This window comes from Zalophus californianus, chromosome 4, assembly GCF_009762305.2.
Source record: "Zalophus californianus isolate mZalCal1 chromosome 4, mZalCal1.pri.v2, whole genome shotgun sequence".
NCBI classification, from domain to species: Eukaryota; Metazoa; Chordata; class Mammalia; order Carnivora; family Otariidae; genus Zalophus; species Zalophus californianus.
In genome coordinates, this window is record NC_045598.1 from 93785568 (window position 1) to 93804546 (window position 18979).

Here is an 18979-nt window from a genome sequence, read left to right on the forward strand (position 1 = left end):
CCTGTCTCCAGCCCTCACCCTTGCCTCTGCCTGGTTGTCTTTGCTCTTGCCCTGTTAAAGGATGGAGAAGCCCTAACTAACAGACAGACATCCCTATTCTTGTCACCTCATAATAAGCCAAGAAGCCAGCTTGCTTGGTGTACTTTCCCGGAGACGCAGGTCCCACAGCTTTGGCCTGCAGTCCATTCTTAGAGGTTTTGAGGAGGCGAAAGGTACGTCCATAGGTGGGGAATCCCATGAGGAGCTTCTCTGGGGGTGCCCCCAGCTTACGCCAGTAATTCATGGCATATGCCTGCAGGTAGGAAGAACACAAATCCCTCCGTGTTACTGAGGGCCAATGGCCTGGGCTCAGGGCAGGTGTCCGGGCCCCTTGAGATCATTCCTTACCGAAGAGCTGGGGTCTCCAGACAGAGAGAACAGGGGACTATTGTGCCCTGTGAACATTTCCCAGCTTCCATGAAAGTCATAAGACAAGACGTTGATGAAATCCAGGAGTCTGTGAGGGCGAGAGGAGGAGATCTGCAGATTCGGCTAACTAGATTTTCAAGTCAGATCACCAGAGGACTAACTGGCTAACTAGCTGTGTGCTGGCCACCCAAGCTGCCTACTTGAGATGTGCCACCGCAGCAAACTGCTGGTCAGGAACAGCCATGCCTCAGGTCCCATGCCATCCTGAGAGCTTCCATGGAGGTAGGCAGGAGTCAGACAAGAAAACACATTTGTAGGGCGCCTGGGCGGCTCAGCCGGTTAAGCATCTGTCTTTGGCTCAGGTCATGATCTTGGGGTCCTGGGATCGCGCCCCACATCGGGCTCCTTGCTCGGCGGGGAGTCTGCTTCTCTCCCTCTGCCCCTTCCCCCTGCTCGTGCTCGTGCTTGCGCGCTCTCTCTCTCAAATAAATACATAAAACTTTCTAAAAAACTTAAAAAAGGAAACACGTTCGTGCCTGACGCAAGTGCTAACAGGTTGTGTAAATTGTCATGAGGAAGGTGGTACTCACAGCAGCTAAAGAGCTTCTGTCCTTCCACCACTCAAGGCACCAGCGAAACCACGTCTTCCAGAGCGCTTTCAGAATGAACCAGTGTCAGTAAGCACTTACCGGGTCACAGGCGTAAAGGTGTACAAGGATTCCATCATTTAATTTTAATGTGGCCAATGGCCTCAGCGCCACAGCAGTGTCCATTTTAGAGCGGAAGACATTGAGGCCCTGACAGGCTCACTAACCTGCCTAAGGTCACCCAGCCGGCAGACGGTGGGACTCCCTCAGTCCTGCCTGCTATTAAGACCAAAGCTGACAAACTCTATGCCCCATGGGGCCTCTCCCCTTTTTCCCCGACACTGAACCCCGGCCCCCTGGTGTAATCACACGCAGAAACACCCCGTCCCCTCTTCCGTTCCGCATCGGCCTCCGCTCCTCATCTGTAAACACTCCATTCTTGAGGTTGGAGAAAATTAGCCCAGAGCTGGCATGTCCAGAAAGAGTTACGAGCTATTCTTCGTTCGGCTTTGTAACTTCTGCACAGACACCCGTGCTCAGAAAGCTAGGCCTGGCTGCGCATGCCTATTTTTGTATTTGTGGCAGTGGTTGATTAATCATCTGCCTCTGATGCCAGCCATGGGCCACACAGCGTATGTCTACCGCTGTCCCCTGGCATGGCAGAGGCCAGGCCCGTGGGACGCTTTCTCGTGAGCCCCAGCAAAGGGCTTTGCAGAATGCCCTACCCAAGACGATGTGATTATGGGGACCGCCTCTGATGTCCTAAAGAAAGCCCAGACTATGTGGAGCTAACCTTTGTCCCCACCCATGCCCCTCAGCGGCCCGCCCCCCCCAACCAGCACCTGTACATGGAGGACTCACAGGCAGGGCTTGAGAGGTGCTGCCGTTCTGAGCATGACCTGCCTCCTTCCCTCCAACATCCTGCCCCACCAGGCAGCACCCTCTCACCTTCCCAGAAGGCGCACATCATAAGCTGTTTGGATGATGTGCGGGTCCCCAGAGACAGCCGCAGAAAGCAGCAGCCGTGGACGCATGGTGAGCGTGGCCTCCTGCTGGAAGGCAAACAGGAGCTCCTACCAAGAAAGAGGCAGACGCAGAGACCCAGACCAAATAGTCAGGGAAAGGAAGGATCAGCCAGGAAAGCTTTATTTGCAGAGCCCCCTGAGCCAGGCTCTGGGGGCACAGAGGTGAGGCAGACACAGGCCCTGCCCCCAGGCTCGCGAGAGAGGTGGCCTTGAGCCACCGCAGTAAGTGGCTTAACAGAGGGGTAGAGGGGTGGCGGGCAAGGTCAAGAGCACAAGCTGCAGACTGCCTGCCTGAGGGGGGGCCAGGCCGCTGCACAGAGGGAAGCATCACTTGGGCTGCAGGGCTGGAACAGGACCTGGATGTGACCAAGAAAAAGAGCCACAAGACTCCTAGCTCTTTGGCCTGACCTTTCTAAGATGATGGTAGTGAGAGAACATTCCCCTACCCCCATCCCCGTCCCTGGCCTTCTGCTCGTCCTATGCCATGAGCCCAGCTACGATAAAAAGTAGAACCACTGCTGGATCCTGCAGCTGCCAGACTTGGCCTTACCTCAATTAAGAGGAGAAAAGTCCACCGGTCACTCTTGGGGCTGCCTCTCAGTCCAGGGTACAAGAAGAAGAGGTCCAGACCATCAAACTTATGTCTCCTCAGGAGGGATACAACCGAACCGATAAACCTTTCCCGGCTGGATAATGTAGACAGCATAGTGGTGAACCTGCGGGAGCCCCAGGGTGAGGCGAGGAAGGGGGGCTCTCTGCAGAACCACAACCTCCACAAAGCCCCTCGGTTCGTGCCCTGTGGAGGGCACACAGGTATGGCTGGGGGAAAGGAAGGTAGGTCAACCCTTCTTAGAAGCCCCTCCCCGCACTGCGGGCTAAATACCCGGCGGTGATGGGGAATTCAAGCAGCAGGGAGGGGCTGCAGAGTCTCACCTGGTTGTGCCAAAGTTCCACCCACCAATGGACAGCAGTGTTCTCAGCTCCCTGTTCCTGTGATGTGGGAGAGAGGGAGGTGAGCTGGGGACCCACTCCAGTGTCCCTGGGGAACGGTGGAAAGTAGACGGGGGAGGGGGGAGAAGTGAAAGGGGAAGGCAGGTGGAGGGAGGGAGAGAGAAGAGCAGAGCAAAGCACAGGGAAGAAAAGAAAGGAAAAGAGGGGTGAATAATCAACCCACGGTCTTCACAACCCAGGACCCCCGCAGGCTGTCCAAAGTCCACAAAACTCCCCCACATCCCCATGATGCTCCCACGCAAAGGAAGAGAAAGTAGTAGTCCAAAATGTTTCTTTTCACTGTTTTCTTAGTGGACAAATATTTTTTGAGCAATTACTATGTGCGGTTGATTGCTTTAGGTGCTTGACCGAGATACAACAGAGAGTGAAAGAGACAAGCTCCCTGCTCTCAGGGAGCTTATGATCTAGTGACAAGGATTTTTGCCTTGGCCATCTATAACCATTCACGCAGAGACAGACCCCCCCTTGGACAGGGACAGAACCCAGGAGTTGTGGGGATAGGAATACTTAAGCAAGCACTTAGTGAGCACCAGCTCTGTGCAAGGCACTCACCCAGCTGCTGGTATACAAACATATTGGAGACCCTGCTCCTTCCCTTAGGGGGCTCATTGGCTGGGGGGTGCAGGTGACAAATGGTAATAAAGATACTAGCATTTGTGATGTGCAGGCTCTCCTTGAAGCATTCTAACAGCATTAGTACATGAACTCCGCCCCACTGGCTTGAAGGATGAGTTGCAGGTTACCAGGCAGAGGCAACAAAGGCCTCACAAGGGCAAGGAGGCAAGAATTAGCTTGGGGTGTTATTCAACAGGGAGTTCTCAGGCAGGGATGCTCCCGGGCCCCACTTGAGAGGCGGCTAGGACCAGAAGAATCAGAAGAAAGTTGATGAGTAACAAGAGAAAGAGGATTAATTTTCTTCTGTCTGTAAAACCTGAAAAAAAAAAAAAAAGATCCCCACATGCAACATGAACACACCTCTGCTTGAGCTTGTTGAACTCTGGGTAGGTAATTTTCTCATCCTGGGAATCCTTAGCAACAATCTGATTGTTGTTCATTGAGGCAAAGGCAAATATCAGGTGGGTGCAGAGAAAGGGATCCAGGTCTCGGGGCAAGATGGAGGCAGGGCTGGGGCGACCCTGTGCCCAGCTGGTAAAATAACACACCAGTTTGTGGGCAGCGCCTGGCAAGGGAGAACACACGTTAGCTGGCAGAGACCAAAGGAGGGGATGGAGCTCGGCTTCCACAGAGCACTGTGAACACAGTCCAAGAGGCCGGGCCACCAGAACACTCCCCAAGCAAACACAGCCCAAAGTGACCCTGAGGTCTGGTCCCCCTGCCACCCCTACTGCTGAGGCCCCAGGGGCGAAAGAATGCCTTATGGAATGCTGTTCAGAATGGATCCTCAAGCCTGGATCCTGGCACACAAAGCGACACAAGTGGCGGGACGGAAAATCCTCCGCTGAACTGCAGCGGATCAATGATGCTGGACACAGGAGCCGGGGCAGGGAGGGGCTGCAGAGGACACACCACACGGAGCACCTCTCAGTCAGAGAAGCTCCCTGGCTCTGGGGAGGAAGACAGGATTTCCTTACCATCGCGCTGTTTCAGCACAAGAACCAGCCCTGCAGGAAACAAAGGATGGAATCACACTCACATTCCCATGCTCGCCCAGAGTGACATGCCCCAGCCCCGCCTCCAGCCCTCCAGTGCACCCACCAACTGGGCCCCATAGCCAGACACAGACACACACATGGAGACACGCTGCGTTCACTGGCTTCCTCTTCTCTAAGTTGAGCCAGTGTTGCCAGATCTACTGAAGCTCCTGTTTACCCCAACAACCACCACATGGATACGCACATGCTTAGCACAGGGACAAGGATGACTTAGAAGTCCCAGCAAAAGCTCTAGGCCAGTGGTTCTCACCCTGGCTGCAAGTATAAAAAAGCAGTGATGTTCTCCTCCCCTAGAGATTCTGATATCACTGGTCCAAGGTGGAACTGGGCATAAAGATATTTAATGGGTAGCTGGAGTGGAGGACCACTGCTCAGATCTCTCCTGCCGGGGCACCTCCGGCCCTTCACTATGTCCCGTCCCACCTCCACCTAATCCAGCCTCCGAGTCCCTGGCTGCTTCTCGGGCACTTGAGAGGTGACAAACATAGGAAGCCTGGTATCTCCTGGACTGAGTGACGTTGTGGGGGCTGGAACCTGCCACACTCACCAATCCACAGCAACAACCTGCCCATCTCAGAAGTCTGGGAGCGGCGAGGCTAGGGCTCGAGCCCCTTTATAGGAGCTCTGGGACAGCCCTGGGACAGCGCTGGCATAGCCTGGCCACACACACCCACACACAAAACCAGGGCCAGTGATGAATGGGCTGCTGCCCGAGTCAGAGTGACCCCAGCACCTCCCATCCTCCCTCTCCAGCCGAGCTGTAGCTCTCAGAGCCAACAAAGCAATAGGTCCGTCTGACCCTGGCACACAGTGGGTGTCTGCCAAGGGCCATGGCGAGGGCAGGGTAGTAACTCAGCCCTGTTCCTGGGATTTGCCCCGCCGTGGACTGAGTATGAGAGTAAACACTGCACGGAGGCAGTAATTCTACTGTTACCAGATTATTGGTTAGGGAAGCAGTGTAATACAAAGTTTAGAAGCCCCAGCTTTGGACCTAGGCAGGCCAAGGTTTGAATCTCAGTGTCATCGGTTAGTTTTATAATCGTGGGCGTTACTTAGTTAGATCTTTGAGCTTCAGCTTCCACACTTGCAAAATGATAACAGCTCATACTCACCTCATAAGGTTTTATAGGAATTAAAAAGATAATATATGAAAAACTGTTAGTTCAGGACTTCGCATGGAATAAGGGCTCAGTAAATGGTAGCTGTTATTAAGGATGCGACAGAGTGAGGGTCTCAAACTCACATGCTGACACTTGCCAGGCAGGTAACATAAATGGGTGAAGTGGACACAATATAAGAGCTCACTCTCCACTTTATTAGAACAACAGCAGTTCAAGCCCCGTGATACACATGAACTAACATGAAGCCTCTTGGTCAGGAGACAATAGAGATTGGTATAAACAGGGACAACACTCCAAGTAGCCACTAATGGTTACCATGTAGTGAAATAGATCCCATGTTGAAAGATCCCTCAATTTCCTTCTTCCTTCCTTCCTTTCTTTGTCAGAGAGACACAGAGAGAGCACAAGCAGAGGGAGCAGCTGGCAGAGGGAGAAGCAGGCTCCCCGCTGAGCAGAGAGCCCGATGTGGGACTCGATCCCAGGACCCTGGGATCATGTCCTGAGCCGAAGGCAGATGCTTAACCAACTGAGCCACCCAGGCGTCCCGATCTCTCAATTTCTTAAGAGAAGACAAAAATCTGAATCTTTGTGTGGGTGAACAATGTTTGAGCCAGTGTACGAGCCAGTGCTGAGAATGTGTTATGAACCTAAGGAACATAAGGAATATAATTCTGGATACCTGAGAGCCAGTGTTTTTAAAATACAACAACAATATGAAGGATAAACAAAATAGATCTGTAGCCAGATGCTTTTATGATCCATCCGTTTCCTCTTCCTGCTACAGAGGATCTCAGATCATGAGTAGGTCCCATATTTCAGGGTCTGAATCTCAATCATGGAGGACCAGAAATCGGATGCCCATCTTCTCAGAGACTGGTAGTTCACCTAGTCTACATGTCACTGAGGTACTAACCAGATGTCAACATAGTAAATTACACAGGGAAATACAAGGACTAGTGGTTGAATTTGCATCCCCCTTCCAGCATGAAGAAACCAGACAATCACTTTTTTAATCAGAAGATTGTTTAGATAGCATGGAACAAAGACATTAAATGGTATAGAATGTTTAGGCAAAGGCTATTTCCGTAAAACTCTAGGCAGACCTGATGGAATACCCCACCTAAAAGAGACTGTCTCCATTTGTTCATCCATCTTTGTCTTCCTTTAAGTATTCAACAAATATTCATTGAGCACGTGCCAGGCCCTGCTAGGCACTCTGGATACAATGGTGAGCAAGGGTTTCTGCTCTCACAGAGCTTGTAGTCTAGTGAACAGATTGATCACACCCCCAAGAGCTAGACACATACTCTTGAAGTATGTGTCTCATCTCTCTTGGATAGGGACAACGGGGAAAACATGAGTTTTGTTGCTGAACAGATTTGAGATCCAGTTCTTACCCTGCACCATCACTCGGGCCACCTCAGTCCCATCTGCATGCTCAGTGCCACACTCCATTCCTTGGGCTGAGAGTAACCTGAATCAGGAGATAGTTAAGCCTCCTGATACAAACATTGGATCAGGCCAGGCAACAACTTGTACCACTGGTTACGTTACCCCTGGTGTAGTTTCTAACACTAATGACCATGCTCTTGCTTCCCAATTCCTAGCCTAAGTCACCTAATTCTTGTTAACAGGTCTCTGCATTCCTTTCTCCTCCTGTTCTGTAAACTAGACACTACAGTGGTTCCCCGGGGCTTGCGTTCCGACTCGGTCTTGCCAGGCACGTGGGGCCCTTGCTATCTTTTAAGACCCCCCCCCTTGAAGTGAATGCCTGCCTTTCTCTACTTCTAGGCCTCCCCTCAGGCCCCCTCTTCCTGTCCCCCGGATTCCATATCACTGAGATTTCCCACTAGGTTTGTGCCCTTCCATCCCAACTCCTGCCAAAAGCACTAGTTCTTAATGCTGTCTCCAGGACAGAGTTAAATCTGCCCGCCAATCTGAACCATCTTCACCTGCACCTGGGTCAGTCCTCTGGGATCCTATTCTGCTACAGTGGTAAGGCTGGATCTCAGACCTAACCATTCCATGCCTTAGGATGACTGAGGAGGAAGAGAACACCACAAGGTAACAATGGGTGCCCAGGAGTGACCTCCGTTTCATTCAGCGATGACCATGGCAAGGAAGGCAACTATGACTCCATGTGTATAGCAGATGATGAACAGTAAATGCTGAATGAGGGTTATGTTCAAAGTCACTGCGCCATGTCACTCTGTCTGCTCTCATTCCTTGAGTTCTTGCTCTCAAAAAATACAACCATTGTTACATATTTTACACCCCCACCCGGATACTTGAAAATACTCCTCCCTAGTGCTTAGCCTGTTCTCACGACTAAGAAGACATTTACAAACGTCTTTTAGTTGGCTTGCTGAAGAAAGGCCTACAGCAGTGCACCCCCTCCCATATCTTACAATACTCAACTAGATGCAGGCAAGATCACAGAGCTGAAATACTTTGGTTTTAACAAAGCGTTCAGCCAAATCTTTTGCGATACTCGTGTGGATAAATTGGTTAAGTATGACTTGAACAAAATCAATTGGTTGAATCTAAGAGCCCAAAGAATGTTGACTATATTGGTGCAAACTTGAAAGATTTTTACCATTTTACATCTTTAAAATGAATGGGATGGGGGTTGCCCGGCAGGCTGTTGGTAGAGGGTGCGACTCTTGACCTCAGGGTTGTGAATTTGAGCCCCACGTGTGGTGTGTTTACTTAAAATAGAATATTAAAAAAAAAAAAATGGGATAGAGCAGTGTATCCCAATATTTCATGATTTTTGGTCGTACATGAGGATTTTAAACACATTAATGTATATTAAAAGTATAGATTTCCCCACAACCCTAATTTCATAGATATTGTTTAAAAATTGAGGCAATTCAGGGCGCCTGGGTGGCTCAGTTGGTTAAGCGACTGCCTTCGGCTCAGGTCATGATCCTGGAGTCCCGGGATCGAGTCCCGCATCGGGCTCCCTGCTCAGCGGGGAGTCTGCTTCTCCCTCTGACCCTCTCCCCTCTCATGCTATCTCATTCTCTCTCTCAAATAAATAAAATCTTAAAAAAAAAAATTGAGGCAATTCAAAGAATATTTTAATAAACTAATAAAGATAGTGCTGGAATGGATGATTTTGCTGCTGTAATGTGATGGTGAATCATCAAGTCATGCCTATATAGCTATTAAAAGAACTGGCCTCCTGCTGTCCTGTGGGGCAGGAGACACCTTGGGAATCAGCAATGTCTGGTGCCAAATTAAACCCTATGGAGCTCCTTCAGCATATGGCTTGGGACCCTACCCAAAAAGTGAGCCTCATGTAACCGTGGTAACTGCAGATCAGCAGTGGACTACAGTGGGTCACGAGGATGGGCTTCAGAATAAGAACAATGAAGATGGGGAAATGGATCTACTCTAGCATTAGACACCTGAACCAGTGATATTAAATGCAATATATATGCCTGTAGCTTTAACAAGTAAAATGAGCCTGTTCCCAACCATCACCAGTTAAGTCCATGCTCAGGCTACTGAAACTCTCCTCACGTCTGGGACTCACTGAACCACATGGGCTATCACATTTCTCATTGAGAAGTCACTTTCTATTCTAAACCACCTTTTTTGCTCACTTTAACATACACATTCAACCCAAACTGGGACAGCCATTCCAACCTGGGATGGTGATTTTGATCAGATTTGCAAATGTCTTGGTGGCAATCACTAATAGATGTGATTACTCTCATCAGCACAGACCTGAATCCAAACCAATTTTCTTTTACAGTAAGATGATGTGGTTTTTCAAAAACTAGGTTTTCCTTCTTTGCTGTCATTTTAATCACCTTGAAACAGACATTTCCTTGGGTTCTCATCTCCACTGCTTTCCCCTCTACCATTCCTGAGTTCAGGAGGAAAAGGGCTAGGCAATTTTGGTTCCGACCCACCTCACCCCTCCTCTCTCTAAGCCATCACAACTTTGTGAAGTTTATCTCTGGGAAGAACTTAAGCATTTCCATCCACCCACCCACCCACCCTATTACCTTCCAAGAAGTTATGGTCAGGAACAGTGAAGGCTTTCTTCCCGTCTTACCCCAAACCCAGTAATCACATGACGACAAATTCCAATGTTTTTATTCATGGTTATTGTGACGACAGGGCTCATGTTTGGCAAGGGTGAAGCATGGAAGCTTTTCTTACAAATATTTTGTCCATATTCCTTCAAACTGCCCCAGTTTCATGTGATTTTAGCTGAGCTAAACTTTCAAAGCACCAAAGCACATAATATATTGTATTTAGTTTCATAATCAGTAATTGACCATGACTTCTCACAGTAACCAGTCCACCAACCCAAGTAACCTAACGTTTAAGTCCCAACTAGCTACTCTAAGGGGTTAGGGAAGCACATACACAAAAATACTGGGCTATGACTGATACCCTGATGACTCACGTAAGTGAGATGTGTCTAACTACACATAACACACGCTTCAAAAGACAGGCCAACAAAGCCTAAGCTTTTTATTTCTCCAACTAGTATTTCTGATTCTCTGATGCTGTACTTTAAAATTGTCAGAGTCCACAAAAACAGCATTCAGACTTCCTATATCCAGAGAAAGGAGTCCAGAAGCCAGGAGAGGTCAGGCCCCAAGCTATTTTCCAGTGAGAAACATGGCAGACATTTCTCTGTGAGTCTGTGTCAGTTTTTAACTTAACTGAAATGCCTTTATGCTCTCCACCATCCCCCAGCCTTTTTCCACGGGATCTATGACAGGAAAACACTCATCTTTCACATATACAATTCCATGGGGTGACGGGTGGGGGGGGGGGGCGTTATGCAGGCACCAGCCAAAATTTTATTCAGCCAGAAAATGGATTTTTGACTCAGTTTAATGGCAAAGAGATTTGCAAAACCACGAGGAGTGTCCTGGCTTTTCCTCGAGGTGAGCTGGGCGGGATTTTTGTGAGTGGAAGCATTGCCATAAGAAAGGCAGATTAAGTTCTATAAAAAATAAAGTTGCTCCTATCTCCACGGGTAGTATATAAGCTGCTTCCAAGAATCCAGGGATGCCCACATCCCACACCTCATCCAGTCATGGCCAATCCCTCATGCACAGCTACACAGGAAGCGTAAAACCCTTTTGTAAACTTTTTTTTTTTTGGTGGGGGGAGGGCTTGGGAAAGAAAGATGTAAGATGAATTTTTTTAATTCCCTCCCACCACCAAAAACTATGTATCTACACACACACTAAGACACACATACATATCCAATTTTAAGAAAGTTTTTCTTCCCTATGACTACAGGATCCCAAAACCCAGCCTCCCTCAGGTTGAGAGACAGTGCCTATTAACTGCCCAGATCTGGTGTACCAACATACTGTATAAGGCTCCCGTGTGGTCTCACAGACGGAGTGGACACTCATGGGGGGTTTGCTTTTTGTCTTAAATCCACTCTACTCGGCCACACTCTTAGGTCCAAGGGCTGGGAGAGGCTCTGTAGGCAGGACATGGTGGATGACCTGATGGTCCCAGCCCACTGTGGTAAGGAGAGAGTGATTGAGCGGGGACCAAGTAGCATCTCTCACAAAGTCTCTATGGGCTCGGCTTCTAAACCTAGACAAGAAAAAAGGTAAGTTAGGGCACGGTGAGAGACAAGAGGAAAAAGCAGACTTGGAGGAGAGAATCCAACACAACCAGGGCACCTTTGTGGATGTGTGACACAAACTTCACCGTATGTGTGGCCTTGTCACCACGGTAGCAGTGTACTTATCCACACAGAACTTCATCAATCATTCAATCCAGTGCTCTCATTTCATAAAGAAATGGTGGCTAGAGCAAGGGTCGTAACATGGGCCAGGATCAGAGAGCAAATCATGGCTCTCTCAGCGAGAAGGAAGTATTAATTCCGGTACCGTGTTTGCTGCCTTTCACCCCAAGCAGGTCGCATTTCACGTATGTGTTCTTTAAGTGAAAGGGGTAGACTGTCCCTTTCTGGAGACAGCTGCAACACCGGACTTGGAAATCCCACCTACCACCACACTTCCCCTTTACCAGGGACAGAGTTGGCTGTGAGTCACCCCCAGGAACAGGGAGAGTCAGTGTCAGCCTGCTCCCACCGCCCAGTCCCCTTGAGTGAGACCGTGCACTTTGATGAAGACAGAAAGGACCCAGCCAACCACAGCTCTTCTCCCCGATTCCTCATCATAGGACCCCATTTCACACTTACACCTCAGAAAGGCCTGAGTCCAGCACAGCAAGTGAGCAGTCCTCACTGACAGAGGCCAGGAACGGGGTACTAGGAGAGCAAGGGGAGGGTTAGGACAGATAAAGCCATGGTCCCAAGATGAATCCTGCCAGGTCCAGCCCCCACCCCCCACCCTAAAGTGACCCAGAGGAGGTGGCCTGGTCCCCACTTCAGGTTAAGGTCTGGCTACCACTCAAGTCCACATTACAAGTTCCAGGGAAAGAGAAGGGAAATGGAGTAAGCCAGGGTGGACAATCATCCTGGCAACCAACTACCCCATCTGGTCCCTCCCTGCAGCTTTAGCAAGAACGCAGAAGCTGTCCCACCACACAGTCTCAGAAGCCCACAACATTAATCATTCTGGGTGTTGAGCAGGAACAGCACCTTATTTTAGCCCTGTGCAGACAGAAAACCATACTACCCAAAAAAGGACTATGGTCTTCAGAGATCGTTAGAGTTCTGAAACTTCAGCTAGACCACTGTCTGCTTTAAGGAATGACCTAATCAGCTAATGCTCTGCAAACATAAGCAAGCCCCAGCACTGTCCCATTCATACCCATCAGGCCCCTGGGGACAAAGGACAGTACCTGTGTGGGGAGAACACTAGCCCAGTGACACACTGGGAGTGCACAGCTGAGCTGAGGGCACACCTTGCACTCTTGGTGTCCACAAGGGAGACAGTTCCACTCTCGTTCCCTAAAGAGGAAGCCCATCACAGTGGATAAGAACATGGGCCCTGAAGTCAGCCAGACCTGGATTTGAATGCTAGCTCCTCAACCTTTTATGAGCTAACCACTCTGAGCATCAGTTTCTTCTTTCATCAAATAGGGTAATTAGTCACTGGTGGTTGTGAAAATTAACGAACGAGGCAGTTATTATTTTATCCACAAACTATGTCACCACATGTACAGCCTCCTGGCTATGAGAGCACAGGAGCTATCCCTACTCAACAACAGAGTTCCCTATATAGCAATCCACTTGTTTTGTGGTACACTGACTTCTGCCCATGCCCAGAATATAGGAGCTGGAGCACACAATCAGGAATCAAATCTAAAAAGTCATCATGTTTTCCAAAGCCAAACTAAAACCACTTTTGGATTATCCCACCTTCCCACTGGCATAATTCACATAACGCCCAAGTCCGCCACTGAGACGAGTGGCCCGAGCCTTGTGCATTACAGGGTCAGCGTGCTCTCATCCTCCCCCTTCCCAGAGTCAAAATGCTGTGGGACAGGTTGCCTTACCAAAGACAAAGACTTCACTCTGCTGAGGATGCCAAGCCAGGGAGGTAGGAAGGTAGCCTGAGGCAGTGCAGCCTGCAGAGAGAAGAGGGACCCGAAACGGGACTCAGAGCCCAGCCCCGTGAAGAAGCTTCTCAAAGTCACTCCAAGTCTCAGAAGCACCTTTATTTGCCTTCGCAAACCCTGCTAAGGCAGTTGTGTCCTTGCCCTTGACCCTCATACCCTTATTTATCCTTCGGCCTCCTGTCCTTTCTGGACACGAGTCATAGGCAGATTTCAGGCATAAAGCATGAAGGCAACAATTCTGGCCCCCTTGTCCATCCTTCCCAGAAATGTAAAGTAAATCAGCCACCCACAAACCAACCCTTCCTCTTGGTACCCACAGCACAAAATGGAATCAATCAACAGAGCCTCAGTGGGGAAAAAAGTGATTATGTCCCTTATGTCACACTGACTGAGCATCTGATGACTTTGCCTCTGTCTCTGGCCAAGGAAGCCTCTTCCAGGTGGGTTCCTAGTACCACCCTCCCACCACTGGCTCTCAGACTTACCCATCTGTGATGCTGGCTTGGGACAGCGGGTATCCCAGAGTAAAATTCTGTTGTCCTAGAAGAAGGAACAGAAAAAGAGCTTCACAGTCCAAAAAGCGGCTGCTGGCCAAGTCTCCACACTAGACTTGTGGCCAGAGGGTTGGAGTGTGGTTAGGAAGTAGGGAGGGAAGGAAAGGCTGTATCTCACCTCACTGCATGAAAGGAACACGGAATCCTTGTGCGGGGAGGCTGTGACACAGGTGACCTGCCCGGAGTGAGCTGTGAAGGAGAGTGAAAAGGGAGTATGACAGAGCAGAAGCCGGGGGCATTACTACCACACAGCCCAGATACTACCAAGGGAGGTGTGAGAAACAGGCCTTATCTCATGACACAATTTAACAAACTTTGTAAGAGATTTTGGATTAGACAAAACCTAAGAGAAAATGTTGATGGAGTTCTAAAACCTAAAAAGACTTGGGGAAGAAAATGAATTAATAAAGACAAGAAAGAAAAATTAGTGGCTGAGCAAGAAGAGTGAAGGGATCTATATCCCAGAACAGCAATTTTCCATACGACAGTACACACACACCTCCAGATAACATACAGACACTTTCAAGGGAGGTCTGCACACTGATACATTCTGGGAAATAAACTTTTCCAAAATTCTCTTTCCTGAAATCGAACTGAGACGCTGCCAGAGTCTGCCAGTGCCCCTTTCCTGCCTCGGGCTTTCAATTCCTCTTCTCCCAGTTGTAGAAGGGACGCACACCTCTCACCCACTCCACATTGCACCATGGTATGGTGCACAATGCCCAGGTATACGAAACCCTAAGGTATTAAACCAAAGGGGCTTTTCCCTAAGAGCCAAAGAGCAAAAGAAAGAGCACCTGGCTAAAATTCAGTGCAGGGGCTGGCCTTGTTTCATCCTACCACAAATCACAACATACCACAAGCGCTAGAGTGATTCTGGGACTTAGCTCCGCCTAGCAATGAAAATTTTGAAAACTATGAGAGATGGTTGTCATAAGGACACATCTGACAAGTTGAACTGAACTTAAAAATGAAGTCAGACTTTTTCTAATAGAAAGTTAAGTCTAACTTGGCCAGCTGGCTTAACAATGCAGGGTTAGTTTTTAGCCAGTTAGGTTATTTGGTAGACATTTTTCAGAGATTAAAGGGGCTTACTCTGCAAATCCAGGGCACAATAATGATATGGCCAGAAAGTATCTCCTTTGCAACTATTTAAACTTAAGTTAGATGCCAATTTAAAAATGTGTGAGAAGGTAGTTTTTCAAAAATTTTTCAGGAGGCCTACATGCTAAAAACTTTAAAGATCACTGGTCTATGTTAATTACAGGCTGTGGAAACCACATATTCTAAGGACATTTAACCAGACTACCTGAGATAGTCCGAATATGGCTCTGCCCAAGACAAGAAGATGTAATCAAACCACCCTTTATAGTTCTTTCCTAGCCCTAGAATCCATGGAAAGCCAACACAATGAAAAGGAATTGATTGCGCACTTGAAAGCAAAGCTCAGAGACAAGTACCTAGGGAAAATACAAAAGATAAAGTGGTTCCTCTGCCCTCAAGGGATCTGCAATTCAGTGGGGGGGAAAAAAACAGAATACAAAGAACTAATGAAAAAAGATGAACGGAGGAAGTGCTGAAAGGGTTAGGGCAGACCAGGAACACCCTTCATAGGCCTAAGAAACAAAAGGCATGTGTAGTAGACTCCACAATGGCATTTTAACATTGTTGGACCATTTACAAGTCTTGAACACTGAAGGTCCGAGATCTTTAGGAGTTTGTGATTTTTGCTTTGGCACATATGTGAACCATACACTTTGCAGTTAGAATTGGCAGGGAATGGCACTTAGCCATTGAGTGAACCAGTGATCATCGAACATCTACATCTCTTAGCCACACAATAAATGCTCCAGGTATTATCTTTATGAAGAATGGCTCCCAGAATAAAGTCGGCTGCTACTGCTGTTAATGAAAATGAGTTAAAAAAAAAAAAAAAAGTAACATTAATAGAAAGTGATGGCTCTCACCAGAAAAATAGAAATTTTATGGAGGTGAATATTCAAAAGTTCAAGATTCACAAGTCTCAGGGTTTATTCTTGGAGAATGTCAAGGATCTACTATGATTGGTTCTAATTAGAGCAGTATGTTTGAAGGGGGAGTGAAAGGGCTTGAACGCCATGACAAGAAAATGGATATTAACCCACAAGCCACACAAACCACGAAAGATGAGGGACTGCAGATGGACAGATGAGGTGAGTGCCACCATCTGTGCGAAGTAAAACCTGAAAGCAAAAGGCAGCATCAGAAATGGAAAGGGAAATCACTGACCAAGTGGTAAAAGACTCCAAAGGACTCTGGGACCCACTGATAGTGAGGAAGCAGGAGGGGTGGAAAAGGACTGAGAGCTGGAGTCTCATGTGGCCAAGAAGATGGTGAGGCCATTACTGGAAATAGGGAAATTAAGAAAAGGCAACGGATAGGTATTGGGGCCTGACTATAGTTTTGGAAGAAAACTATCAGGCAGAAGGGCAAGGAACTGCTGCCCCTGATATCCAAAGTTCAAAGAGCCCAAGGGGAGAATAAAAACAAAACAGCTAAGGCCAGGACTAAAAAGAACGTGCACTCACCCCGGTATGAACTCAGTACCATCTGCTGGGCAAGGTCCCAAACCTTGATGCTAAGAAGCAAAAGAAAACAGATCCTTAATTCTGACTTACAGTATCTACATAAAAACATGTGTTCCAACAAGAACTTCTTTTAACTGACATGTTCTATGTCATTGCCTACTGGGCTTCTGCTAGGGCCTATTCACAATGGATTGTACTATCTCTAGAGAAATGTTATAGACATGTCATAATTAATCACTGCGTTCTTACAACACCCCCAAAACTACTCGATGAGGCTAATAGGATGTAAAGACACCCAAAAAAGGTCTCAAATGCAGGACTGGGGCGCCTGGGTGGCTCAGCCGTTAAGCGTCTGCCTTAAGCTCAGCTCACGATCCGGGAGTCCTGGGATGGAGTCCCAGGATGGAGTCCCGTATCAGGCTCCCTGCTGAGTGGGGAGCCTGTTTCTCCTTCTACCCTTAACCCTGCTCGTGCTCTCTCACGTGCGCTCCTTCTCTCTTTCAAATAAATAAATAAAATCTTTAAAAAATAAAAAAAATTTTTTTTTAATTAAAAAAAATAAAAATAAAATAAAATGCAGGATCAATGAGCACAAGGACCCACCAGAAGTCTTTGCCACCGCTGACAGCTTGTATGCCAGAGCTCAGGACACTAACTGTAGACACAATGTCATCATGCTCATACTTGCAGAACTTGCTGACAATGAGTGTCTCGTTCTCATCCAGCTCCCACAATTCAACAGCTCCTGTTGGGAGTGGGGAGAAGGTAGAGGGAAATGAGTGTGGATTACACCAAGACTGTAATTCACTTCTAGGATTCAAGTGAGTCCACGGTCACTAAACTAACAAAGTAAGCTATTCCTATAAAAGCAAAACCCATTATCACTACAGGATTTAGCTAATTTCCAAGCCATCTGGCTTTATGCTGGCATGACTGTCTTCTTAATAACAGTCCAGACAATTAGGTCAGGGAAAGCTTCTAGAAAGACACAGAAAGATGGAATGGCTGGCAAAACCCATTATCTGGCTTCCATGAGAAAACACTGGAAAATAAGTCCCAAGAGACGAGGATTAAAGTCTCAATAATCTGTGTAGTACATAGTCCAGCGTGGTTAAATCTTCCCAATTGCTTTGTATTTGTTGAACAATTTGTGTAAATGCCTTATAGCTTCTTCACAAATGTTGTGAATTACTGAACGTCTTGCACAGTGACAGGTCAAGTACAGAGAACCCCCAAAAGTTGTCTTGAATATGTTGTGCTGAAGCTCAAATGTCAGAGGCTCAGTCTTTCATGTCCCACTTTTATCTTTCCATGCAATGCCTGCCAATATCCAAATACTGATTTTTTTTTTAACTCCAAAGACTCCAGTGCTGAACCTGACTTTCAAAACAAAGCAGAATGAAGACATTTAAAAAGAAGAAAACGGGAGGAGATGGAAAGCAGCAGAAACTGACTTAACCATCATCTTTAAGATCAAGATTATCCTTGGTCTGGGTTGAGGGGGGATACTGGGAAGGTTACAGGGAAGAAAAATGGTTCTAATCCACTTCTTAATTTTGTTAGAAATTCCCACCAGGCAATTTAGAATCTCGGAAAGGTATTTTCCCGCTACACAGGAGCTCTCCTTCGGGCCAACACCCTCAAGCTCCCCAAGCACTGAGTATGGGGCAGTAAGGATTGAACACGGTCCGATCTGTATCCCATGCTCCATTCCACCTGTGGGGTTGTGGAGAAAGTGACTCACCTGAATCGGAAGCCACTAGGATACCTCTGTCCCCAACCCAAGTGAGGTCAGCCACTCCGGCCTCCGTCTGGACTCCAGCGGAGCAGAAGCCTTCGTTGGGGGCTGCACAAGGGTCCTTGAACAGCCAGAGGGAGCCAGCCCAGCAGCGGCCACTCAGGCTGGAGGCCCCGAGCAGGAGAGCCCCATCTAAAGGAAGTACAAGCTGTCAGCGCGGGAGGAGTGAAAGGGCTCGTCTCCATGGTGACCACACTGTACAGCACGCGGGCCGAGTCTGGATCTGAGCTCGGAAACCCGGGGCAAAGGTGGGGACTGAACTAAGCGACGCGAGGCAGGGGTCAGGAAGGCATGCGGGGCGGGGGCGGGCTAGAAAGGCCAGTCCTGGGAAAGGGCATCCCGAGCCAGGGTGAGGTAGCTCCCAGGCCCGGGATCTCGGCTCACCGGACCGATACCGCGCAGCCTCCAACTGCCGTTCCATACAAGCGGGCGCATTAGGGGGAAGGTTCCACTCGCGGACCGCCGGGGGCACTAGGGGCGGCGGGGTTTCCTTCCGCATCTCCACGGTTCTATCTTCAACCTAGACCCAAACGGGACCGCCGCCCGAGATCCAGCTCCGGCAGCCCACGTGGTGCCCCTCTGGGCCTCCGCCCCTCTCCACAGGCTACGGCCACTCTACATCTCGCGAGAATTGCTTCTACTCTTCCATTCTGCGGCCGGCTGCGGCCCTCTGGCAAAGAGTTCTCCGCGTTCAGTGCCTCTTATCGCGAG

The 18979-nt window shown here is 48.5% G+C and overlaps 2 protein-coding genes across 4 annotated transcripts in view; both read right to left on the minus strand.

The window, feature by feature from the left end:
• Positions 1-4982, minus strand: part of OVGP1 (oviductal glycoprotein 1) — a 30745-nt gene extending 25763 nt beyond the window's left edge. Inside the window, exons 1-3 of one of the 3 annotated variants that reach the window (XM_027572677.2) lie at positions 4007-4982; positions 2954-3010; positions 2571-2736 (exon numbers count right to left, since the gene is read on the minus strand). In XM_027572677.2, coding sequence (XP_027428478.2) covers positions 2571-2736; positions 2954-3010; positions 4007-4626 — 843 coding nt within the window. In that variant the 5' untranslated portion in view covers positions 4627-4982. Of the gene's footprint in view, positions 1-106; positions 293-387; positions 2279-2570; positions 2737-2953; positions 3011-4006 lie in introns of those variants that run through there. The other 2 variants (XM_027572690.2, XM_027572683.2) reach the window with 2 other exon arrangements.
• Positions 4983-9919: 4937 nt separating this feature from the next.
• On the minus strand, positions 9920-18917 carry WDR77 (WD repeat domain 77). Its single transcript, XM_027599039.2, has 10 exons — positions 18653-18917; positions 18215-18400; positions 17074-17215; positions 16471-16520; positions 14022-14092; positions 13835-13889; positions 13287-13358; positions 12630-12738; positions 12025-12093; positions 9920-11411 (listed from the first exon to the last, which is right to left on the minus strand). Exons 1-10 carry the CDS (start codon positions 18765-18767, stop codon positions 11252-11254), a joined length of 1029 nt encoding a protein of 342 aa, XP_027454840.1. The 5' UTR covers positions 18768-18917; the 3' UTR covers positions 9920-11251.
• Positions 18918-18979: the final 62 nt, after the last annotated feature.

Excerpts from the sequence above, each read along its gene's own strand:
- WDR77 (XM_027599039.2), bottom strand. The coding sequence starts at position 18,767 with ATGCGGAAGGAAACCCCGCCGCCCCTAGTGCCCCCGGCGGTCCGCGAG. Across the intron at positions 13,359-13,834 it reads CAAGCCAGCATCACAGATGG|GCTGCACTGCCTCAGGCTAC; the intron begins GTAAGTCTGAGA and ends TTCTCTCTGCAG. Across the intron at positions 12,739-13,286 it reads GAGTGAAGTCTTTGTCTTTG|GGAACGAGAGTGGAACTGTC; the intron begins GTAAGGCAACCT and ends CTTCCTCTTTAG.